The sequence below is a fragment of the Camelina sativa genome, chromosome 6 (assembly GCF_000633955.1).
Source record: "Camelina sativa cultivar DH55 chromosome 6, Cs, whole genome shotgun sequence".
In the NCBI taxonomy this organism is placed as follows: domain Eukaryota; kingdom Viridiplantae; phylum Streptophyta; class Magnoliopsida; order Brassicales; family Brassicaceae; genus Camelina; species Camelina sativa.
This window is the reverse complement of record NC_025690.1, coordinates 14,382,306-14,405,180: the sequence shown is the minus strand read 5'-3', so window position 1 is coordinate 14,405,180 and position 22,875 is coordinate 14,382,306. Positions and strand designations below refer to the sequence as shown.

The 22,875-nt window shown below is 36.3% G+C and overlaps 9 protein-coding genes across 10 annotated transcripts; 4 read left to right on the top strand and 5 right to left on the bottom strand.

Moving 5' to 3' along the window:
- LOC104791338 lies at positions 5,856–9,675 on the bottom strand. Its single transcript, XM_010517185.2, has 13 exons — positions 9,493–9,675; positions 9,111–9,269; positions 8,752–9,003; positions 8,522–8,641; positions 8,356–8,436; positions 8,096–8,191; positions 7,884–7,979; positions 7,715–7,768; positions 7,424–7,627; positions 7,215–7,340; positions 7,049–7,114; positions 6,657–6,956; positions 5,856–6,574 (listed from the first exon to the last, which is right to left on the bottom strand). Exons 1-13 carry the CDS (start codon positions 9,553–9,555, stop codon positions 6,101–6,103), a joined length of 2,091 nt encoding a protein of 696 aa, XP_010515487.1. The 5' UTR covers positions 9,556–9,675; the 3' UTR covers positions 5,856–6,100.
- Positions 9,757–11,288, top strand: LOC104791336 (protein RTE1-HOMOLOG). 2 transcript variants are annotated; one of them, XM_010517184.2, is made up of 3 exons: positions 9,757–10,042; positions 10,335–10,630; positions 10,704–11,288. In XM_010517184.2, exons 2-3 carry the CDS (start codon positions 10,355–10,357, stop codon positions 11,130–11,132), a joined length of 705 nt encoding a protein of 234 aa, XP_010515486.1. In that variant the 5' UTR covers positions 9,757–10,042; positions 10,335–10,354; the 3' UTR covers positions 11,133–11,288. The 2 variants fall into 2 exon arrangements, with proteins under 2 accessions (XP_010515486.1, XP_010515485.1); XM_010517183.2 differs by having other exon boundaries at positions 10,331–10,630.
- On the top strand, positions 11,503–12,450 carry LOC104791335 (thioredoxin H1-like). Its single transcript, XM_010517182.2, has 3 exons — positions 11,503–11,672; positions 11,936–12,058; positions 12,144–12,450. Exons 1-3 carry the CDS (start codon positions 11,529–11,531, stop codon positions 12,276–12,278), a joined length of 402 nt encoding a protein of 133 aa, XP_010515484.1. The 5' UTR covers positions 11,503–11,528; the 3' UTR covers positions 12,279–12,450.
- On the bottom strand, positions 13,308–13,906 carry LOC104791334. Its single transcript, XM_010517181.1, has 3 exons — positions 13,874–13,906; positions 13,702–13,777; positions 13,308–13,612 (listed from the first exon to the last, which is right to left on the bottom strand). Exons 1-3 carry the CDS (start codon positions 13,904–13,906, stop codon positions 13,308–13,310), a joined length of 414 nt encoding a protein of 137 aa, XP_010515483.1.
- Positions 14,386–15,988, top strand: LOC104791333. The gene is made up of 3 exons (XM_010517180.1): positions 14,386–14,790; positions 15,156–15,277; positions 15,595–15,988. Exons 1-3 carry the CDS (start codon positions 14,523–14,525, stop codon positions 15,760–15,762), a joined length of 558 nt encoding a protein of 185 aa, XP_010515482.1. The 5' UTR covers positions 14,386–14,522; the 3' UTR covers positions 15,763–15,988.
- LOC104791332 (bifunctional epoxide hydrolase 2-like) lies at positions 16,128–17,470 on the top strand. The gene is made up of 4 exons (XM_010517179.2): positions 16,128–16,449; positions 16,547–16,726; positions 16,831–17,072; positions 17,165–17,470. Exons 1-4 carry the CDS (start codon positions 16,159–16,161, stop codon positions 17,421–17,423), a joined length of 972 nt encoding a protein of 323 aa, XP_010515481.1. The 5' UTR covers positions 16,128–16,158; the 3' UTR covers positions 17,424–17,470.
- Positions 17,983–19,651, bottom strand: LOC104791331 (peroxidase 36-like). The gene is made up of 4 exons (XM_010517178.2): positions 19,321–19,651; positions 19,034–19,225; positions 18,777–18,942; positions 17,983–18,489 (listed from the first exon to the last, which is right to left on the bottom strand). Exons 1-4 carry the CDS (start codon positions 19,561–19,563, stop codon positions 18,071–18,073), a joined length of 1,020 nt encoding a protein of 339 aa, XP_010515480.1. The 5' UTR covers positions 19,564–19,651; the 3' UTR covers positions 17,983–18,070.
- On the bottom strand, positions 19,865–20,867 carry LOC104791330 (dehydrin Xero 1-like). The gene is made up of 2 exons (XM_010517177.2): positions 20,588–20,867; positions 19,865–20,256 (listed from the first exon to the last, which is right to left on the bottom strand). The coding sequence occupies exons 1-2, from the start codon at positions 20,747–20,749 to the stop codon at positions 20,053–20,055; spliced, it is 366 nt and encodes a 121-aa protein (XP_010515479.1). The 5' UTR covers positions 20,750–20,867; the 3' UTR covers positions 19,865–20,052.
- On the bottom strand, positions 21,578–22,767 carry LOC104791329 (dehydrin Xero 2-like). The gene has a single exon (XM_010517175.2). It carries the CDS (start codon positions 22,603–22,605, stop codon positions 21,745–21,747), a length of 861 nt encoding a protein of 286 aa, XP_010515477.1. The 5' UTR covers positions 22,606–22,767; the 3' UTR covers positions 21,578–21,744.

Here is a 22,875-nt window from a genome sequence, read left to right as displayed (position 1 = left end):
GAGTTGAGAGATCCATATACTATATATATTGCCCCACAAATCTCTATTCTCTTATGTGAGATATCTTAATATATATATTATACATGTCAACATTGCACGTATGCATAACAAAGTATTTATATAATTAATATATAAGCAACACTGTAATATAGTGTGTAGAACAGAGAACAATTTGGGATACCCTAATTAAGACGAGAAGGGATGATAAGACTGTGCCGTGGCTTCTCTGCACGCGTTTTCAGTCTAACCACTCTTTTTTTTTCCTTCTCTCCATAACATTCTCTTTTTCAAAGTCGTTATATATATATTATTATCAATTTATTTGGGGATACAAGTGTTTATATAAAACAAAATTGCTTATCACTCAATTCTCCAGGCCCTTTCTGTCAATCATCAGTTACTCCACATTCGCCAACAAAACTTTCTCTTCCCTCAAATAAATTTCAAATTCCATGGAGTTAGTACCAGCTTTTCTTGTACTATATGAAATCTTACGTCTAGTAACTATAGAGCAAAATTAATTAGTTAGTTAAACGTAAATTTGACATTTGACTATACGTGCGAAAATAACCTACAAAGATGTTCAAGAAAAGTTAAAATTAAATTTCATTTTTACAAAAAAACGGAATGAGTGATACTCGACCTAAAATCAAAGATAACGAGGTAAGGGGTTTCGAACATAATTATATAAACAGTGATAATTGGTTTCTTTCTTAATTCTACATATATAATAGTAGTAATAAACAAAACAAAAAGAAGAGAATTACTCAAAGTTTCTTTGATTTGAGAAGAAAAAGAAAATATATAGTAGGATGGTGGGAATCAGAGTTGACGTGGAGGAGAAAAGGAGAGGGAGTGAATGATAAGAAGAGTGAGTCCCCAAAAAAAAGGGTAGAAGCCGCAGAGTCTTGTCTCTTCTCGAGCCCTGTGTTGTGTAACTTGTCTTCCTCTTTTTTTTTTTTGTCTTTTAATTCTTTTTTTTCTTTGTCTTTTAATTCTTAGTTCCCTATTTAATTCTCACAAACAGACGTATACTATGACATTTATACGACGTATGTATAAACCATCCGAGGACTTTTACCACAATTGACCATTAACTTCACTCGCAAGAGTTAATTAACTTAAGCATTTAAGCACTTGAGAGATCTTCGTGAAACCAAGTTAGGGTTTCGTTTGGAACGTATATTATTCAAAAAAATATACCGACCTATTTGTCTAAAATATTTTAACCAATATGAAGTGGCATGCACACATTTGCTTTTGTAGATAATTTATATGTAATTAAACATCATTGTTTTGGTTCGAAGCATTTATTTTACGTGTAGAGAGAGATTTTGGAGTATAGTGTTTGGTGGCTTCTCATCACTGCTACTTAACAGATCTTTCTTACAGAGACAGGGAGAGAACAGTGTTTCTACAATGAGCCATGCTTTCACTGTCATCTCATTTATTGCTCCCACATATCCATTTTCTATTCCTTTATAAACCCAAATAAACAAACAGAAAAAAATAAAAGAAGAAAAATATTAGGTGGGTTACTTTTTTCATATTTTGTTTCCAAGGCAAAAGCCAATACATAAAAATGAGCTTTTAGTTTCTTACATTCTCTTTGGTGCAAGAGTAGTTATTGTAGACAGAGAGTGAGAAGATGGAGAATGTAAAGTTGCAAACTTGGTTTAGTTTCTGTTATGTTCTGTTTCTCTGTCTTCTCTCTCTCTCGCTTTCGTTCAATTCCATATCTAATCAGAAGCTGAAACTTCTTCACATGGATTGTGTTTCCATTTGGCCCCCACTTCACTTTCACTTCGTATACATTTATATATTTACATGTACAGTATCTCTCTATGTATAATATCTTACATTTTCTTCATTTAAGAACTTAAAAAAAGTAAACAACCAATCGAATTCTTTTTGGGTCCCCAAGGTTTGAAGTTATGGCGTCTTACCATGTCATGCACATGCATACACGTATACACTCGCTATAAACTGTTGTGTCATTTGATTTTACGTTTCATTAGACCAAACTTAATTATATATCAACTTCTCTTTAACCAAGAAAAATACTTGATAGCTTGTTATTGGTATAGTTAAAGCCTTAAAGGTATCGTGGTTTTTTTCAACTCGCATTACTAGACCCACCTTATCAGTTTCCAAACTTTCCATCAATTAAAGTCAATAGTATATTTGATTGGTAACACTATGAAATCATCAAAGGAACAAAAAACATATATGAATGAAATGATATACAGTATAGAGAAAAAAACAAACATTGATTTAACTAAAATTTTCAAATTGACATAATTACCTTTTTTTGTCTTGTGTAATTATTACTAAGATCTTTAAATGTTGATCGTGATTCTAAAAATTGTGATTGGAAAATTTATTCGGTAATTATGTGATTTTGTGATTTAGAGGCTCATCAATCATAGTCTATATGATAAATAGTTGATGGATGACATTTCAAACATATTTGAATGTACACTTTTCTGTTACAACGATATTAAGCATGATGAATTTATCATATCCTGTTATCTTCATGATTCAAATCAAAACACGAGTTTGCTTCTTAATTTGACAATATATTTTCAGAGCATTTACGGCAATGTTTGTATGCATCTTGTTGTTTAGGTATTTTCAGAGCATTTACGGCAATGTATATATACACGCTCAATAGTGATGGTTACTCGTCTATGTTAGGAAACACCGAGCCAACCCAAACCAAATCAATTTGGTCAACATTGGCTAACCAACCAGTAAGATCGACCTGAAGGGGCTGGACCATGGAATGTGGAAAAAGATGGCCAGACAGTGGATCGGATCGGTTGTGATCGTGGCTGATAACAAGTCCCCACACTAGAAACCAAGGGTGTGGATCAAAGTTGAAAAAAAAAAACACATAGAGGCTGCAAAAAAAGGACCACTAATTTTCTTCATTATTCTATTATTATTGTACCTTCTAAGGAAATTGGAAAACCCTAGCTAGATCATTCATTAGGGCATATATAAATCAAACACATGTTGTTTATTTAACTTTTCCTGACCACAACTCTACGATTATTTCTTCTTCAGTTAGACATCTATAGTATTACATTAGTACGTAACTACGTACGTACTATATGGGATTGGGAGTAATGGGTTCAAAGATTAAATCTATAAAACTAAAGTATATTATGTTAAGATTTTCGTTTTACAATACGTACGCGCACATGCATGATGTATATACATACAAACGTTGGTAAATAGAAGCTTGTAAATTGATTAATTATGGGAGGGGGTTGAATAATTTGATGAACTCTCCATCTAGGCATCTATATGACAATTGAGGGGGTTTTATTTTTCTGGCGAAAAGTGAGTTTAATTATTAGGAAAACGTAATAGAGTTCATAAGTAAATGAAGGAATAAAAAGGGCCATAAAAGAGGACGGAAATAGAGTAGTGCCCATATAAAGTGATCTCGTGAACCTCTTTACATGCTTTTATTAGAAATATGCTTTTCCCGTCACCTTCTTCCTTCCTCATTCAGTCTATGTATTTCCATTCTTATCTTTCATAATTAATTTGTCTGTAAATATATATCCAAACTAGATGATGACCCGCGTGATATGTGGGTTTAAAATTTTATAAATTAAATAATTTAACAAAAATATATTAAAATTTGTTATACGTTATTTATAAATTTTATTTTTGTTATAAACACTGATTTATATCTATTTACAAATCTTTTATGTATGTTACTATTAAAAGTGTATTTTTTTACCTCTAAATATACTTTACAAATACATTCTTTATCACCACCTAAAAAATGTCTATATAAACACATTAAGCCAACTATTATATGTCCACAACACCAATTATTATTTTTCACATAATTGTCCAAATCCAAATTCAGTCACCACAACACCAGTAGTAGTAGACTCATCATTACAAGAAATCACCAATAAAACTTCGTTACTCAAATTTCAAAAGAGTAGAGATAACAACTAAATCACAACTTCAAAGCCTTGGTTAAATCACAAACTTCAAAGCCTTAGAGTAGTCTTGGATTTACATAAAGAAGCAAAACTCCACAAGGGAGCAAGAGACTTTGAAGCTAACTATTTCTTTGCATAAATTAAAACTTTGGATAGGAAATGAATCTAAGGAGGTTGCTTGAATTGCTTCAAGTACCTAAAACATATATATCATTAAAGCATTGTAAGATCAGATTTTCGTATGTAAGAGAGTAAGAGACCTAAGTGCAACTTGGAGACATTTTTGCACAACTTTTTCTCTTTTAATCTGTAAAAGTAAAGTCATTAATATTTAAGCAGCACAATGATAAAGTTCAAAACACGCTACAAAAAAACAAACATATTATATCACATAAATAGTATCACAAAACTAATGATATTGTTTTAAATTACATTTAATAACTGATATAAAAATTAGATATTAACATCAATTACAATAATCGATAATATTATTGATTTGTATAACATCATTTCATTATAACCAATGCAAATCTAAATCATTTACATCACTTCAAAAATATTGATACAAATATATAAATTTACTTCACTTAATAATTGATGTATTTATTAATTTATATTCACAGCAATTAGAAAATGATACAAATTTTACATCATTTATAAAATGATGTTAGCAATACATATATTTCAATTAAAAAAGTAATTGTATAAACATATGTTATTTTTGTTGTAATCAAATTCTTCTTATTAAATATTAACTTTTACACATGTGTCAAGTTATAAGATGTTATCAAATCTTTCACCGATTGAAAAACTTAAAAAAATTACATTAATTTATTAGTTTGATTATTTTATTTTTCTTATATTATGTTAATCACTAATTTTAACTCTTTAAACCTTTTTATACTTTAATCACTTTTCTGTATAAATTTATTTTTACTATATGATTATAATAAATAATAATTGCAATTAAGTTGCAAATATTTTCCTTATTAATTGCACATATTTTCCTATTTAAATTACTAATTTAATATATAACTTTTCTATTAGAATTAGTGATATAATAAATTACTTTTGGTTTTATATACTTTTTAAAAATATTAATTCTAATCCTTTTATTTTTAGGTTTAATTTTCCTAATAATTATTAAATTCATTTCTTTTTACTTATGTCAAAATATAATCGATATATTTGACTTTGACACATGTTGCGACTATATGAATTACGAACTTTGAAAACTAAGGTTTATATAATAAGATATCGACTATTAAATTCAGAGGCTATATACAGTTTCGTTTACGTTTTAAACGACAACATACAAATCATAAAAATAATAATGTTCATAAGCTCATATAGCACACCTACATCATAATCGTGAAACTAAGAAAATGTTGGTAGATCAATTTACTTTGGGTGAGGTTCTTACATTAGAAAAAAAAAAAAAAAGCAATTTGGCAAATGCACGCCTTTTCTTTAATATCTGATACATTATTTTGCTGTATAACGAACGATATGGCTTTGTAGCTTGGAGTATTATTTATACTACTAGTATTTATGTAAATCATTACGCCACTCATGCCTCCCACATTCCCATTTGAGAATTGAGTAGTATATTATTTACCACTAGCGTGGTCCAAAATTCTAGTATAACTTTTAACCACATCGCTGCATCAATTATTACTGCCAAGCTAAGCCTACTATTTATTTTCACTTAACCTATTTCGTTTTCTTTTGTTTTAAAATATCGAATTGTACGATGAGTCATGAGTCCCATGAAAAAAATGTATCCATAACTTTGTGTTGAGGATAAAAAAATTAACTACGACATATATACTTCGAAAGAAACGTAATCTGTTTTCTTTTTCAAGATTTCTTTTAATTTAAAAATGTCACAACAATTCATCAAAATTGAAAGAAACATTTAAGTCCTACACTCGTCTCTACCATGTTTAGTTCGAATTCTACATAGTATAAAGTTATACAGCCGAGACCAGGAAATATGGCACTGTATGTACACCGGTACAACAGTTCCCTGTTTGGTTTACCAAAACCGGTTCGGGTGAAGCGCTGCTAATCGGACCGGCCGGTTTAACTTCTGTCCAGAGGAAGAAAACTCTATGAGGAGGTGTCTATCAAAAGCTAGAGGAAGGTCGAGGCTTCCCTTGAATGGAGTTTAAGTGCTGTGTAACGAAAATAACTGCCATAACTACTAAGAGACATCCCACCAACGAACTGAAGAACAGAGCCCCTGGCTGTCTGGTTTGAACGAACCCGTAAATCCCATTTGATGTCATCACAATCACATCCGTTAGACCGTCGTTCGAGAAGTCATCAGTGACAAGTGCATGAGTAGGCTGAGACGGTAACTCAATGGAAGCCAATACACTTCCTCCTGGAGAGATGATGACCGCTGCTTGATCTCCTCCCGCAAGGATCATGGGCTGGTTATCATGAATGCGCAACGAGAACGGTTTCAGGGTTGGGACCACGGTCCCTGATTCAGTTAAACCTGATGGAGACGGGAGATTCGACCATGTGGCTTCTGTCTGAAGCTGCCATTGCCAGACTGCGTCGTGGCCGTGCACATCAGGCGTGTATGATGTCACCTGATATGAAGCAGCGATGAGCTATTATTAAACGAAATTCAAGTTCAAGAAGTTAAGAGATATATAGAAAGTAAAAAAGCACCTCTCCACGGTTTGTCAAGAAGATCACATCTCCGTGACTTCCTCTGCGGTGTCTATGTCCGTCATCTCTGGGGATGAGAATGGGGGTTGCAATCTCGAGAGTAGAGGTGTCTCTTGCCTGGGCAAAGTGTCGTGAATAATCTCCGTAGTGCAAGAAGTTGAATGGGGAGTGATGGCAGATGGACACGTTGAAGAGCTGTTCACGGACGGGAACGCCTGAGGTTGCCACAGCCCAGCAAGGCTTCAACACTTCCATTGATCCGCTCACTACAGTTCTCTCTCCAGCATTGCCTCCGACAGTCTAAGGTGGACATACAGAATTTATGTTCGTTAAACTGAAGATCCATAAGAAGGTCAATGAACCAAAAGCGGTAATCGGTTTGATGTGTGTACCTGGACATGATCGAGTACACCATCTCCGTTTATGTCAGCGTGAAGTCCACCTTCAAGTAGAGAAAGCTGGAGACAGGACGAATTTAAATAAGTTGACAACGTAAATAATGGGTATGTGAAATAATAAGCTTGTTCATGATCTGAAGTCATAGCTACTAGGACCTACCTTGCAAAGAGTTCGACCAGTAGGCAAATGAATAGCTTCAATCCCTTCCTTTTGATGAGCCACAACAACATTAGGTACCCACCAAAGCTTCGTGTAGTTAGTTATAGTCGGAATGTATTGCATACCCTACATTAACATGTTGCTTTGCTATCAGAAACAAATATTGGTATTCTTCATGTGGGTTAGTTTATGTTTTATAAGAGCTGCACCTTCTTGGGTTTTGCCGAGCCAGCATAGCGTGCAGCCTTCCCAATCAATTTTGGAATTTTTTTCGACAAGTCTTTTCCAGCGGGTGTGTGTTCCTCAGGTTTGTGAAACGGATAAGCCGTGGACTTACCAGCCTGCTTCTTCAATGTTTTCCTCTTGTGTCGCCTGAAATGAGCAAGCTCCAATAATGTATCTTCACGTCGGTCCTGATGCAAAAACAACGATGTACTTTGAAACAGTTTTTCTAAGCATATTACACTAACGAAGTACATAGTTCGAGGCATAAGACTTACCCAGTGATGGGGCATGACACTAAGAATTGATTCTCTAAATTCCCTGCACTCAAACTTCAGTCCAGCAAAGCTTTCAAATTATGATATTGCAATAGATATCTCTTAAGAAAGAACTACGACAAGGTTAACTATATCCCTCAGTAATCAGTGGAAAACGAGTTAGTTTTACCTCTCCTGGGTGACGGCTATTTAGAGCATGCACATCAAGCTTGTAATTGTGTTGTGGAATTAATTGTGATGCATCTGAGGTGTGAGCTTCAACATCCTAGATGAGAAGAAAGAAAATATTCTATCTATCTTACAACCAAATTTGTTGCAGGTAAGAATGTAGTTAAGGAATATGTGGAGAAAGAAGTTAGCCAAAAAGAGTAAACAACTAACATCAGTCTTTTTACTCCATCGAAGAACGCCAGTCTTGCCAGCGAATGCATAGACAGAAAAGTGACGCAAGTTTATCGCTCCAGTATCTTCAGAGGCCTGAAAGGAAGCTTTAAGTTCTTTTAAACAGTCCAAACACGGTTCTTATGCACAGTATAACTACAAATGAGTAGCTCTTTCTTCATAAATGTTCAGTTCTAGAGAAGATGCGTACATAAACCATTGATATACACAGCTAAGAAACAGTACAAGGAAGCTCGTACCTGATTCTCAGTAGCACTTCTTCTGTGTTGCTCAGCATTTTTTGCTGTCATGCCAAGTTCCTCAAACGGGTCCATGTGATTCTAAAACGAAAAGAATAATCTATTGATAATAAATATATGGATGATAAATAGGTAATCAACAGAAGAACTTTTTCCTCCAACATACATATGGCTGCATCTCCATCCGTCCACCAACAATAACCAAACCCGTATCACCATGCTTCAATGTGTAATTGCTTATCGAAATTGCTATCTCTCTATGGTGTGCATTATGTGGGAAATCCTCCTGTCATTCCACGAACAAAGGTAAGTAAAAAGAGAACTAATACTACTATACGGAAGTAAACATGTAATGCGGAACGTTAGACAAAGAATGAAGAAGATATAAATAAAAACCTGCAGATTCGTTTCCCACAGCTTATTCAGGTTGTGATCAAAGCAAATCACAGACCAACCTGCGGTAACAACGACCACAACCTGCTTTTGAGGAGTTCCATCTTTATAGTACCTATCAATAACGCCAGTGGCCATGGCCACAGCACGTCTCCCTGACGCAACACGGATCTTATCAGGCAAAAGAGAGATATCCGCAAGAACTCGCGCTTCACTAAAACTTTCGTCCACACGCCTGAAATGAGGCTCCAGGACCTAATCAAAACACACATAAAACAGCAAACCATAAAAACATAAGCACTTGAGCCTCACATCATTGATTGAAATCAGAAAAAAATGTTTACTTTAACAAATAAGAATACCTGAATTTTAGCATCGTTAGTAGCAACGAGGATCTCCTTCTTACCATCACCATTAAGATCAGCAACAATAGGTGGTGGGAGACGATCAGCTTCGTATTTGACTGGGTACTCATCATACAAATGAAACCATGCTTCTTTAAACGCAAAATCTCCGTCGTGCTGCAATAATCAAACTCAATAGATGATTCCATCTGGAAAAAATTGTACAACCTAGCTAAACAAAACCATCACTTATGGGTTGAATTGGGAGTTTAAAATTATACCCACAAAGGAAAATTCAAAGCTTTATCTAGTAAGCAGATCGATCAAGGCTTCTCGAAGTTATATGCTATAATTTGGATTAAGAAAGAGTTAGAAGAAGACGATTTAATGTGTAAATCACCTGAAGAGTGAAGAATATAGCGAATCCAGAAAGCATCAAAATTGCCAAATCGCGTTTCCTCATCTTTGACTCTCCTCTCGAACGAATCAATGAGTATATCAATAGCCGATTTGCATCAGTAGGTAGCAGCACCAATTTCCTCCAGAGCTAAAAAAAAGCCTAAGAAAGAGCGATGATGATGATGAGTCGAGAACTTCCAAACTACGTCGTATTAAACTATCAGACGTTTTTTTACACAGCTAAACAGCCTGCCGTTTTTCATTAATAGTTGACCGAAACGTTATGTCGTTTTATTTTCACTCGAGGAGTGAGTCGAGAGATATTACTATCCTTGAAACGGTTAAAGATATCCTCTGAGAGAATTCGTTTAAACAAGGACCCAAACATGTTCTTTCTTTTACCCATCGTTCGTAATCTTCGTATGATCGAGAGAAGAAAAAAAAAAAAAAAAAAAAAAAATATTCCCAGGAAAAGAGCAGTGAGGAATCACTCTTCTAAACGAGAAGGCAGTGTTGGATCCGATTCATCTTCATCGTTATCGCGTGAACTGGTACGTTTTGATCTATTCGTTATGAATTAAGTTTCGGAATCTAGGTCTGTGAGATGCTTCGATGTTGTTGATTGACTCGTTTGCTAGTTGGAAATTGTGCATCTTCAATGGTGTCTATCTTGACTTCTATGTTCTTTTGGTTATTAACTATGTAGATTTTACTTGTGTATCTTGTTATAATAGGCCAAGATGATCCCCAGTATTGAGAGAACTTGTACATGTCAAACTCAAATCTCAGTTTGTTTTATTGAGTCTTACTTACTTACTTACCTTGAGTTTTGTGGACAGATAGACCTTACCTGGAGTTTGATAATGGGAGGAGAGACAGCTGCAGCTGCAGACTCAGAACATCGGATGATGATTGGTTTTGCAGATTCCATGAAGATTGATCCCAGAAGGGACAGGTTTCCATGCTGCATTGTCTGGACACCTCTACCCTTAATTTCGTGGTTGGTTCCCTTCATTGGCCATGTGGGTATTTGCAGAGAAGACGGTGTCATCCTCGACTTTGCAGGACCTAATTTTGTTTGTGTTGATAATTTCGCTTTTGGATCTGTTTCTCGATATATTCAAATCAAAACGGAAAAGGTTCGTTTTGCAAGAAGCTGGCTTTTCATTTTTCCACCTTGATGCAAACTAACAATTGTAATAACATTACCAGGATCCTTCTTGTTCTTCCGGCTCATGTATGTTCAATGGTGAGAGCAGATATGGGCAAGAAGAAGAGAGTCATGAGAAAGAGCCAACATGGGATGGTGCACTGAGAAAAGGCACACAAGAGTACCAACACCACTCATATAACATATTCACATGCAACTGTCATTCTTTTGTTGCCAACAACCTGAACCGTCTAGGGGAAAGGTCGGGCGGGTGGAACGTGGTGAATCTCGCGGCACTTGTTTTCTTTAAGGGACGTTGGGTGAGCAAAGCGGCTGTAGTAAAGTCCTTGTTGCCTCCGGTCATAGTCTATACTCTAGGAATCTTTCTTGGTGGTTGGACTTTCATAGCTTCCTGCTCTATTGTAGCGGTTTTGCTTCTTGGTTGGTTCATCATTGGAACCTATTGTTTCAAGAAACTGATCCAGCTGTAGATTTGGATTTATTTAAGTATCTGGTTAGAGAGTTATGAATGATGTTGAAGAAATGGGGTTTGAATGTGTGAACTTTTTGTCGGAATGGGACGGAACTAAGGCTGGTTGTGTACAGACAACTCATGTCTACAGAATATTTTTTTACTTGCAATTTTCCTTTGTGTGTGTTAATTGTTACAAAGAATAAATCTGAGTAAGGAGTAAAGTGGTAATATTGATGATTTGGATAAAGAAGGAAAGTAGCAAATATGGTGGGTGTAATTATGGGAAACAAAATCACGCGTCGAATAAAGGAGAAAGAGAAAAATATTGATGGCAAAAACTATGATTGAAAAATGAAAAGTGAAAACTGTAAGGTGACTCTACGAGATACATATTTGAAAAGTGAGCGAGCGCATGCTAAGTCTAATTGAAAACAGAACTGAACAGAGAAAGAGAGACGGAGAGAAGATGGCTACAGAAGAGGGACAAGTGATCGCGTGCCACACTGTTGAGTCATGGAACGAGCAACTACAAAAGGCTAACGACTCCAAAACTCTTGTAATCTCTTCCTTCTCCCAAGTTTTTTTAATTATTTTTGATTTTGTTTTGTTGAGGTATATATGGACTTGTGATTTTGATTTGTTTGGATTTGCTTATGAGTCTTTGATGTCTCTCATATTACCGCTTTGTAATGGCGTTGATTATAGATCATAATGACTAGAGTACAAGCCATATAGATGTTTCTATGAAACTTAGGGACCCGATACATGTAATGTTTTCAATTTTTATGATATGATTTATGAAATGGTGAATGGTTGAAGGTGGTGGTTGATTTCACGGCTTCTTGGTGTGGACCATGTCGTTTCATTGCTCCATTCTTTGCTGATTTGGCTAAGAAGCTCCCCAATGTGCTTTTTCTCAAGGTTGATATTGATGAATTGAAGGTAAATTCGCCCAAAAATCCCCTTTCTTGTTGAGAGAAATTTGGTTTCTTCTATCACAATCCTTTATGTTTTTTTGTTGGAACAGTCGGTGGCAAGTGATTGGGCGATAGAGGCGATGCCAACCTTCATGTACTTCTTGAAGGAAGGGAAGATTCTCGACAAAGTTGTTGGGGCCAGGAAAGATGAGCTTCAGTCTACCATTACCAAACACTTGGCTTAATTAACATTTCTTAAGCATTTATTTAAGCTTTAACCAGTCTTATACCTTAAGATGTTGAATTAATTGCTTTACTAGTATTGAGATGTTAGACGTCGTTCGCCCTTTGTTATGATCCTGGTCTAAACTCATCTAATAATATTGTGCCTAGTGAAATATTTGAATCTTCAAATCTCTTTGCTTTTTTACTTGTTTATACTTTAATGTGTATTAGAAAACTATACTCTCTAGTCTCTACACCTGTCCTTGAAATCTATTTCTAGCAATTTGCGTAAATAAGAAGAGAGCTTTCTCCCAAAGAGAATGTAACTTCTCATGTTGGTAAGATGACTCCGAGCAATGAAGATGAGGAATGTGTTTGGATACCGAGTAACCTGAAAACATGTGGGTTCCAAGGCAGTACGTAAGACCATCGAAGGTTTTTTTTGGGGCAACATCATTGAAGTTCCCTTATGACTCAAGATTGGATTTTTTTTTTCCCTATGGTAATAAATTACCAAAGATCTACAGGAATGACAATAAGTATATATCCACTAATTAACAATGAATTATAGGAACTTTGTTCGTATCTTTTAATAAATAAGATAACGTTTCCGGGAAACTTTAGTCTGATGAATTCGTTTCATCTAAGGAAAGACGAGAAATTGCATCCGCAAATACAACTAGCAAATCCGTAATTAATATATATCCATAAATCTTGAAGGAAAAAATGCAAAAACTTGAAACAGAAACATACCATTCCTTATAAGTTTATACGAAGAACCCTAACTTCAATGAATATCATCGGATTCATACAATAAACTAAAACATCAAAAAAAGAAAAAGAAAAAGAGAAAATCAATTCTCCTAGATTCTCTTCTGCTGATGATAAAAAAACGCAGAGAGAATATCCATGCATCTAAAGTTTCAAAAAAACGAAAACAAAAAATTACTGATTTTCGAATACAAGCAGAAAACCCTAATTTGGTAAAAAAAAAAAAAAGGGTTTTGCTTGATCTCGATGTAATAGAAAAAAAATCCTCTGAAAAAGGTTTAATAATAACCGTAGTTATTATAGCCGCCGGGGAATGGGTATTGCTGAAAAGGTAACATTCCCTGCCCTTGTGGATAGTACCCTGGCCAATATGGCGTTGCTGATTGCCCACCAAAGAAAGAACTTTGATAGTTATTGCAGAAGTTAGGATCATGATGAGGACGATGATGTGTTCCGGTTTTCACAAACGCCATTTCAGCATCTTTGCTTCTCTTCGAACCCATAAGTTTTAGTAGCTTGTTTGGATCTCCTTGACCCGTTACGTATGCCATTCCTTCATCCACGTCTATCCAAAAATTCCCTCCTAAACCATTATGATCAAAAAGAGAACTGAGTCGACCAAAAACATACGATATATATATGTTTATAGATAGAAGAAAGAACCATATTAACCTCTGATTTTCTTGAGGATTTTCGTCATGCTCTTGTGCCATTGAGGGGAGTTGGTGTTCACTTTAAACCCACAAGTCTGCAAGAAAACTTTCGAATATGTAACGAACCGAACTAGCAAATGATAATATGAGACATAATCATATGATTATCGAATGATAGATTGAAAACGGACCAGGTTTTTAGTTGTACGACTTGACGAAAACATGTTTGGTCACCTTCTTGTGTACTCGTAACAAAAAAAATTAAAAAATGAAGCTGTTTATGCTAAAATGAACGAGAGCTAGTGGTATATATTTATACTGGATTGAAGATTTTCATTTGGATTTTTTAACTGTTGTTATAAGGTAACTATATCTATATATTACTAAAATGGTTCCATCTTTCGAGTTAATGTCGTTAATGGTATAATATTTTATTTCCTTATGTAGTATACGTACAACCCCAAATTCTAAAATGGTTATGAAAATTACTATGCAAGTATCCTCCCTCTAACTCCGTAATTACACTACTATATCATTAAGGAATATACACATAAATTCTCGCAATATTTTTTTTTAATGAGACTTGGAGACAATAATATCTCCACTATGTATTGATTTAAAAATTAAAATCAATTATCATAGACAGTCATCGAATACAAAATCACTAATTTGATGTACGTGACATACTGTGAGCCCAATCAGAGTTTATAGGCCCATTAGTGTTCAGGGTTTAGCGAAGAGTTTCTTCTCCGTTCCAAGTTTGGTGAAATTTGGCGAAGCTTGATCGGTAAATTCATCAGCTTTTCGGATCGGAATCTGTTCGCTGATGCTTTGGTGAAAATGGGGTTCGGAGCAATCAGATCGATACTTCGACCATTGTCGAGAACATTAGTTTCGCGTGCGGCCGCCGCTAACTACTCGTCTGCGTCGATTCAAGCTACGAAGCCCGAGTTATGCTCATTCTTCGGTGGATCGACGACTCATTTGAGGTTACCATGGTTTCCATTGACGAACCATTTTCATAGCTTAAGCTTAACTGATACTCGGCTTCCGAAAAGACGACCCATGACTCATCCCAAGAGGAAAAGATCCAAATTGAAACCTCCAGGTTTGTCATTTTTTTTGTCTTTGATGACTAGCTTTGTACCATAAAAATCGAATTTTGATGGGTTATATGTGTTCATTTTTAGTCTGGGGGGGGTGCAGAAATTGATGCTTTGTTTGTGAAATTGTTATTGAGTGTTGTTGTGTTGTGTGATTCAGAACGGAGTTAGTGTAATCTTCATAGGGGTGTTTTGTTTATGTTGTTTAATAATTAGTATTTCGTGGGTTTAGTGTTGATATCGTTTGGTTTTAGTGGATTGTGATTGTGTTAAAAGCTCAACTTGTGTTGTTACTGGTAAAATTGATATAGCTAGAGAGAATCATTGGTTAGGTTTGAATAGATGAATAATAGATTTGAGGACATTTCAGGTCCTTATGCATATGTTCAATATACACCTGGCGAGCCAATTTCTTCAAACAATCCTAAAAAGGGCAGTGTCAAGAGAAGGAATGCGAAGAAGCGCATAGGGCAGCGTCGTGCCTTTATACTGGTTAGTCTGATTTGCTTTGTAGCTTGTTTTTAGAAATTTGATAGCTTTTGATGGTTGCATAGCTTGACATTATTAGCTGAGATATCTTGTGTTGAGAATCCATAGATTGTAGTCATTGTACACACGAGAGAAAGTTTGAAAGCTGAGAATTCAAAAGTAGCCTGTGGGAAATATAAAAGGCTGTATCTCTCTTAGCTTCACTGCTTTGTTTCCATATCTTGGCAAAACAATCTGCAATGTTCCTTATTTTTAGATTGTTTTCTAAGAGAGATATTTCGTTTACTGATAAGATAGAGTTGTCGTGAATGTTTTCACAGTCTGAGAAAAAGAAGAGGCAAGCGCTGGTGCAAGAGGCAAAGAGGAAGAAGAGAATCAAGCAAGTGGAACGCAAGATGGCTGCTGTCGCAAGAGACCGAGCTTGGGCTGAAAGACTGACTGAACTTCAGCAGCTCGAAGAAGAGAAGAAGAAGTCAATGTCTTCTTGAGATTGCTTTCATTGAATCAATAATCCCAAATGACAATCTCTTTTTCTTGTCGTCAGTTAGAATTACTCTTCTTTGTTGTGTTTGGCGTGTTCTCTTAAGAGTTAACTCCCCATTTTGTCAGAAGAACTGAGAGTTACTTGACGTTTCTGTTCTTTATATTCAGTCATGTGTTTCTTGTTGGTAGACATCCTTTTACTTTAAGACAACTCACGAAACTGAAACTCAAGGATTTCTGAATCAGGACGAACGAACTCCACGTGTAACATATCTAGAGGCCTGGTCTCATTCGCCGCCACGACACGTGTATACATTGATTTATCCACTCTTGTAATAAAGTCTTCAGTTTGGTCGCTGATTTTTCTTCCCTCTCTCACAACTATCATCAAGACAAGAAACATGACGAGCTCTGTTATAGAGAAGAAGATAAAGACCAACGGGATTTGGTTAAACGTTGCTGAGAAAGGAGACAAAGAAGGGCCTTTGGTTCTGTTACTCCATGGTTTCCCTGAGACATGGTACTCGTGGCGTCACCAAATCGATTTCTTGTCGAGCAAAGGTTACCACGTGGTCGCTCCAGATCTCAGAGGCTACGCTGACTCCGATTCTCCTCCTAGCCACGAGTCTTACACAGTGAGCCACCTCGTCGCTGATGTCATCGGTTTGCTCGACCACTACGGCACTGCTCAGGTGATAAGTGATCATCTTCTTGAGAATCCAACTTTTAGATTTAGATAGATAGATTTCAGGAAAAGAAAAGCTTACATGTTATTGTTTACTGTTGTAGGCTTTTGTAGCAGGGCATGACTGGGGAGCGATCATAGGTTGGTGTATGTGCTTGTTTAGACCAGACAGAGTCAAAGGTTACATAAGTCTCTCTGTTCCATATACTCCAAGAGATCCAAAACTCAAACCTTCAGATTTTTTCAAAAGTTTTGGAGATGGGTTATACATCTCTCAGTTTCAGGTAAAACCCAAATTTTACTTCCAAGATTTATGATGTTATAGTGTTACTATTATTGTACTCAATTGTCATCGTTGATTCGATTTCTCTGGTTTGGTTTATAAAAGAAACCAGGAAGAGCTGAGGCTGCATTTGCCAAGCATGATTGCTTGACGGTAATGAAGAAGTTCTTACTGATGACAAGAACAGACTACGTAGTTGCTCCTCCTGGTACAGAGATCATAGATCATCTTGAGATACCATCGACTATACCAGATTGGATAACTGAAGAAGAGATTCAAGTGTATGCAGACAAGTTTCAAAGATCTGGATTCACAGGCCCTTTGAATTACTACAGAGCCATGGATCTGTAAGTTGTTCACTTCTCCCTCTCCTACTTTCTCTCACTTTATCTACAGTCTTTATGTTACCAAAACAAGTATTGAGAATGTTTAATTACAGGAACTGGGAGATATTGGCGCCGTGGCAAGACTCCAAAATCCTAGTTCCTACTAAGTTTATAGCGGGAGACAAAGATATAGGAAATGAAGGTCCCAATGGAACAATAGAGTATGTAAAAGGAGAGATGTTCAAGAGTGCTGTACCTAACCTTGAGGTTGTTGTTATTGAGGATGGTCATCATTTCATCCAGCAGGAGAAGTCTCAACAAGTCTCTCAAGAGATTCTCTGCTTCTTAAACAAGTTAAGCAAATCAGAGTAAACTCAGGCCGTTCTTATGGCCCCTTATAGAAGAACCATGATGCTCTAGTCTTAAGTAAACTACTTATAATGTGTATCCAAAAATGAAACCTGAGTGTGATCTCATCAATAATTATGGTTCTGAAAGTATAAAAAGCTCTTAAGTCTTTCTTATGAATAACATGAAGCAAGAGTGTTACATTTACTCCAACTCCATTTGTAAAAAAAATGAATTGGCTCATTCATCTGAGCTTTTCTAACCAAAAGAAAAAAGGATTGCGGTGGTCTACGACGTCGGTTTACAGACAAGGATTATTCTCGGGCTAAGACCCAACAAATCTATATAGGCCCAATTACTTCAAAACTTAACTATAATTACAACAGCACCCCTTAAGTTTTTTGAAGACCTCTTAAATACACCCCGATACTTTTAAATATACATCCACATTCATTAAATTTCGAGAAAGAAATGGTAACTAATGGAGTTGTAACGTCAAAATTTCATTGCGGAGAATAGGAACATTCCAAATTCATTAGCAAATTCAGTTGCAATAAAAATCAATATGTTTTTGGGTAAACCATGCAACCACCAACCAAACTCATAAGTTAATTAACAAATAAGAATAATATTACACAAATCAAGACTAATATTAATCAAACCTAAATTACTTAAACATCATGGTTAACCCTCCGGCAGGTCCTCCGGATCTCACCATCCGTCCCCAACAACGGTGAGATGTTCCCCATCTTCACGATCGACTTGGTGAACTGCTCAAAAAAGGCTTCATCATTCTCCGCGTAAAGCTTGACCATCTCCATGGACTCACTGCTTTGCGTGAACAAAACCTCATCAGAGTTTAAGAGTCCTCTAAAGTCCACCAGATTCTTGAAGTAGTAATTGTCAAACTTAGTAGGCGTCACGTAGTCAAGATTAAAGAGTTTCTGGTCCTCCCCCGAAATCGGACATCCCTGCTGCAACATATAGGCGTAGTTTTGATTCAAAGTCTGGTCGGGGTCATTGTTTCCAGAATGGTTGTATAACCTTTGTCGGAAATTCAAGCACCTCGAGTTTCCTATCGTGTGACTCCCTACATTTGAATCATATTTATAAGTTTTAGAATTTATAATTTATCAATAATATTATGTTTTAGCTTGTATCTTTAGATGGGTTAACTTTTAACTATCCAATAACAATTACACATCGTTATTTTAAACATTTAATTATTAAAATCAATGGCTTCAAGAAACATAAATAAACTCAATATACTTAAACTAACCACAATTACAACAAAAAGAAACTTTTGTAATTCACTCAAAAGTTATTATAAGATACCAAATTGGTCGAGTGTATATATATTAGGGACGAGAAATATACCTAAGAGGGCAACAAGATCGGTGAGATCGAGTCCTTGAAGGTTGAACATGTTGACAATTGTCTGTAACGTGGAATCGGGAAAAGGAATGTTCTCCATGGAACCACTCAAGCTTGCTTCTCTTGCATCTCTTCTTCCAAGATATACTTCCCAAGTCGGTCCACCACACTAGTGTAGATTATTAAAAAATCAACGAGTGTTTGTTACAATTACGCACAATTATAAATCGTAATGATATGTGTTAGGAGGATTGACTTACAATTGCAACGGAGTCTCTAGCAACGAGAGCCAAGATATCGGCACAAGAAACTGTCTCAGGACATTCATATTCCAAGGCAGACTTAATCTCGTCAATGACTTCGAAACCTCGAGCAGAGTCTCGATTTGAAGTTGATCGTTTCTCGCTTTCTATGGTTCCACTACTGTCCAAAAGAACGGAAGCATCACATCCCTGCACCAACCAAAGTATGTATAGTAAGACTGAACATATCTCCTTATTTATGTCAAACATTGTATATTTGAAGAATAGAGTAGCTTTTGTCAAACATTGACGAAACAATCATGGAAATGGAGCCTAAGCAGTGAGGCAGCCATGCGAGGGTCAATGGAGTATGCTTTGGCGACGAAGACTTGAACGATGGCTTGTGCTTTTGGGCAGGAGTTGTCGTAAAACCAAGGGGAGAGAGAGGCCGCGCTTGTGCATTCATGTGTTCGATAACACATAGAAAGAGGTAAGAGCGCAGCAAGTAAGAATTGAGCGAGAACAATGCACACCATTGACTTCACCATTTCTGTATTCAATGGGACTCTTAAGGATGATTGGGAAGTGATGATTGCATGGTTGAATAATTTATAGAGGAAGGTGTGACAGGTATGAATGTTACGTACAACACTCACATATTATGTTCGTTACATCTATATATAGTTTCCATATTTCTCGTTCTTTTCTGTATTCCTTCGTGTTGGGAATAGAAAATGTCAATATCACCTTTGTTATTTTAAATGGAAATATATCGATGTATCGTGAATCGGCCCGTGTGCTAACATTACCTAAATTTGTATCACTTGAAACAATAGAAGGCTTGAGCCATAAATGATTCGAAAAAGAGAGGCTTATATTTATTCCATTCAACAAACATATATAGGCGTAACGACCCTTGTGTTAAAAGAGTACGTCATATGCATTGTTCTTAATAAGAGCCACACTAAAACATTATTGTGAAATGAAAATATATAGTACCATATAACATATACGCAAACAGGTTGATAAAAGTGAATCTAATGATGACCACCCGGGAGCTTCTCTTTGATCTTTTCCATCATGCCTTTCTTCTCGTGGTGAACGGTGGTGCCGGTATCATAGGCCGTCGTGGTGGAACCTAAAGAAGTCTTGTTGGACTCATGATGACCCGGCAGCTTGTCTTTAATCTTCTCCGTTATTCCCTTCTTCTTCCTCCTCCTCCCACCTAGTCCATCGTCCTCCTTCATGCATGCACACACACGTGACAATTAGTAGAACATCAACAAAAAAAAAAGCAATAAGTTTTTGCAACACTTTCCCATATTTGAAATTCGAAGTATTCATGTTGGAAGGTTGCGAATATTATAAATTTTAAATTTTACACGTATGTATTTGATATAAGCAAAGCAAAAGTACTCTCGCTCCTTTTTTAAATTTTACTTTTTAAAAATAGACATTCTTGGAAATAATTAGGTGAAGTCAAATTAAATGAAACAATTTAATATATTTTGGTGATATAGAAAGTACATTAAATATCGCAAAAGCAATTGCAGAAAACAGAAGTATACGTACCGAGCTAGAGCTAGAGCTACTCCCAGAACGGTGAAGCATGCCACTCAAACCACCACCTTCAGCGATGACTGGACCTGCAGTGGTAGTTGAAACTGGATTACCGAATTGGTCAAGCTGTTGGTGAGTCTGCTGAGCTCCGGATTGGTTTTGGTAAGACTCCATTTTCCTCTTACAAGTTACAATTGAAAATTCAACCTTTTTTTTTAACTATAGACGAAACTATTCTTGACGATATTCAGACTCTTTTGAATGATTCTTTTTTTTTTTTATATAGAACCGCAACTTTGGATAGGGCTCATAATCACACATACTTAAAATAATTTGTGTTGATTACGAGCGACACACGCGGCGATTACGTAAGACGTTGGTATTGTCAATTGTGGTTGGTATGACACATGTCCGTTACTACTAATCCACCCACCTCGTTTAATTAATCCCTTTAATAAATATCTTATTTTGGACTTTATGGTCCTGCATGCAATAAAACAACACTCCATATTGCTAGCAAACGCCGTCGTTTCGTTTGTGTTTCTTGTTCCACCTTTGATGTTCTATTTTTAAATTTTAGGATTTAACACATTTACACACACATGTAACAATAAGAACAACGAATAAGTTTTCTCAAATTCATCTTTGTTTTTAATTAAGCAAATACATGTAATTTGTGTTTGTTACCGTTGGGATCAAATAAAGGAGAGGAGAGTAAGAGAGAGATATACAAGTCAATGGATAAATTTGGTACTTTAATTCCTCATACATACTGTACTTTGTATCCACTTTTAAATTTAAAAGGTTGTGGTTGTCTGCTCTCTCAATGGTTTTTTACACATGTCTAGTTTCTTCCAAGTTCCTTTCAGCTTTAGTTGCTGAAGTATCTTTGGCTTTTTAGTTTTTTTGGGGGTCACAGAGTAGTTCATTCCCCCTGATAATAATGTTCAATTTCGATAAAATAATTCACATATTATCATAACATAAAAAACCAACTATATATAAACGAAATCAAAAGTGGAAACTTCATATTAAATCAACGACCGAATCACATACATATACGCATAAACGCGCTTTATTTAAAAGCATCATATTAAAAAAACAATACAATACAGGTCCAGGATACTTAATTATTCTCAAATTAAACAACTTGTTAAAATGATTCTAGTTTAGTGACTACCAGGAAGCTTCTCTTTGATCTTATCCATCGTACTCTTTTTCTCGTGGTGAACAACTCCAGTATTACCATAACCCGTAGTGGTTCCAGTTTGATGGGTTCCATGATGACCAGGCAACTGATCTTTAATTTTTTCAACTATACCTTTCTTCTCGTGGTGAACTACACCAGTGTGTGTAGCACCATGACCCGCGTGAGTACCAGTTTGGTGAGACCCCTGATGACCTGGAAGTGTCTCCATAATCTTCTCCGTCATCCCTTGCTTCTCGTGGTGAGCACCGCCAGTGTTACCATAACCCGTGTGGGTTCCAGTCTGGTGTGATCCACCATGCTGGCCTGGCGTCACCTGATCCATAATCTTCTCCGTCATCCCTTTCCTCTCGTGGTGAACACCGCCAGTGTTAGTAGCACCGTAACCAGTCTGATGAGTTCCATGCTGGCCTGGCGTCACATGATCTATAATCTTCTCTGTCATCCCTTGCTTCTCGTTGTGAACACCGCCAGTGTTACCATAACCCGTGTGGGTTCCAGTCTGGTGTGATCCACCATGATGGCCTGGCGTCACCTGATCCATGATCTTCTCGGTCATCCCTTGCTTCTCGTGGTGAACACCACCAGTGTTAGTAGCACCGTAACCAGTTTGATGAGTTCCATGATGGCCGGGAGTCACCTGATCTATAATCTTCTCCGTCATTCCTTGCTTCTTGTGGTGAACACCGCCAGCGCTAGTAGCACCATAAGCAGGGTTGGCTCCTCCAGTGTGATGAGGAGCATGATGACCTGGGAGCTTCTCCATGATTTTCTCAGTAATTCCCTTCTTTGGCACTCCGGATTGGTTCTGGTAAGAATCCATTTTCTTTCTTCGACTCAAAATAAACTTCTGACTCTTTTCTTAGATATATAGAAAACTTTGTTTTTTGATGGAACTTAGGACTTTTGATCGATGAAGATTAAATGAGCTCTTGGATGATACTTTTATAGAACCGCAATTTTCATTTTGGATAGGAATTGAGCATCAGATTCATATTAGATATTTTACTCCATCTGTGTTGGCCGACATAAAAAGTGTCATTAGTTAAATCTGTATTGATTAAGAGTGAGACACATGGCATGTAAAGACGTC

What these genes read in the sequence shown, in the direction of transcription:
- LOC104791335 (XM_010517182.2), top strand. Translation starts at nt 11,529, where the DNA reads ATGCTAAGTCTAATTGAAAACAGAACTGAACAGAGAAAGAGAGACGGA. An exon ending in CTAACGACTCCAAAACTCTT is followed by an intron (nt 11,673 to 11,935) that starts GTAATCTCTTCC and finishes GAATGGTTGAAG; the next exon opens with GTGGTGGTTGATTTCACGGC. An exon ending in TTGATATTGATGAATTGAAG is followed by an intron (nt 12,059 to 12,143) that starts GTAAATTCGCCC and finishes TTGTTGGAACAG; the next exon opens with TCGGTGGCAAGTGATTGGGC.
- LOC104791333 (XM_010517180.1), top strand. Translation starts at nt 14,523, where the DNA reads ATGGGGTTCGGAGCAATCAGATCGATACTTCGACCATTGTCGAGAACA. An exon ending in ATCCAAATTGAAACCTCCAG is followed by an intron (nt 14,791 to 15,155) that starts GTTTGTCATTTT and finishes AGGACATTTCAG; the next exon opens with GTCCTTATGCATATGTTCAA. An exon ending in AGCGTCGTGCCTTTATACTG is followed by an intron (nt 15,278 to 15,594) that starts GTTAGTCTGATT and finishes ATGTTTTCACAG; the next exon opens with TCTGAGAAAAAGAAGAGGCA.
- LOC104791330 (XM_010517177.2), bottom strand. Translation starts at nt 20,749, where the DNA reads ATGGAGTCTTACCAAAACCAATCCGGAGCTCAGCAGACTCACCAACAG. An exon ending in GTAGCTCTAGCTCTAGCTCG is followed by an intron (nt 20,257 to 20,587) that starts GTACGTATACTT and finishes GCATGCATGAAG; the next exon opens with GAGGACGATGGACTAGGTGG.
- LOC104791332 (XM_010517179.2), top strand. Translation starts at nt 16,159, where the DNA reads ATGACGAGCTCTGTTATAGAGAAGAAGATAAAGACCAACGGGATTTGG. An exon ending in ACCACTACGGCACTGCTCAG is followed by an intron (nt 16,450 to 16,546) that starts GTGATAAGTGAT and finishes TTACTGTTGTAG; the next exon opens with GCTTTTGTAGCAGGGCATGA. An exon ending in TACTACAGAGCCATGGATCT is followed by an intron (nt 17,073 to 17,164) that starts GTAAGTTGTTCA and finishes GTTTAATTACAG; the next exon opens with GAACTGGGAGATATTGGCGC.
- LOC104791331 (XM_010517178.2), bottom strand. Translation starts at nt 19,563, where the DNA reads ATGGTGAAGTCAATGGTGTGCATTGTTCTCGCTCAATTCTTACTTGCT. An exon ending in TCCATGATTGTTTCGTCAAT is followed by an intron (nt 19,226 to 19,320) that starts GTTTGACAAAAG and finishes TGGTTGGTGCAG; the next exon opens with GGATGTGATGCTTCCGTTCT. An exon ending in CTAGAGACTCCGTTGCAATT is followed by an intron (nt 18,943 to 19,033) that starts GTAAGTCAATCC and finishes AATCTACACTAG; the next exon opens with TGTGGTGGACCGACTTGGGA.
- LOC104791338 (XM_010517185.2), bottom strand. Translation starts at nt 9,555, where the DNA reads ATGAGGAAACGCGATTTGGCAATTTTGATGCTTTCTGGATTCGCTATA. An exon ending in GAAGTGCTACTGAGAATCAG is followed by an intron (nt 8,192 to 8,355) that starts GTACGAGCTTCC and finishes GCTTCCTTTCAG; the next exon opens with GCCTCTGAAGATACTGGAGC. An exon ending in GCTCGGCAAAACCCAAGAAG is followed by an intron (nt 7,341 to 7,423) that starts GTGCAGCTCTTA and finishes ATGTTAATGTAG; the next exon opens with GGTATGCAATACATTCCGAC.
- LOC104791336 (XM_010517183.2), top strand. Translation starts at nt 9,878, where the DNA reads ATGTTCTTTCTTTTACCCATCGTTCGTAATCTTCGTATGATCGAGAGA. An exon ending in CATCGTTATCGCGTGAACTG is followed by an intron (nt 10,043 to 10,330) that starts GTACGTTTTGAT and finishes TTTTGTGGACAG; the next exon opens with ATAGACCTTACCTGGAGTTT. An exon ending in TTCAAATCAAAACGGAAAAG is followed by an intron (nt 10,631 to 10,703) that starts GTTCGTTTTGCA and finishes TAACATTACCAG; the next exon opens with GATCCTTCTTGTTCTTCCGG.
- LOC104791329 (XM_010517175.2), bottom strand. Translation starts at nt 22,605, where the DNA reads ATGGATTCTTACCAGAACCAATCCGGAGTGCCAAAGAAGGGAATTACT.
- LOC104791334 (XM_010517181.1), bottom strand. Translation starts at nt 13,906, where the DNA reads ATGTTTTCGTCAAGTCGTACAACTAAAAACCTG. An exon ending in GTCGTACAACTAAAAACCTG is followed by an intron (nt 13,778 to 13,873) that starts GTCCGTTTTCAA and finishes GTTTTCTTGCAG; the next exon opens with ACTTGTGGGTTTAAAGTGAA. An exon ending in AATCCTCAAGAAAATCAGAG is followed by an intron (nt 13,613 to 13,701) that starts GTTAATATGGTT and finishes ATAATGGTTTAG; the next exon opens with GAGGGAATTTTTGGATAGAC.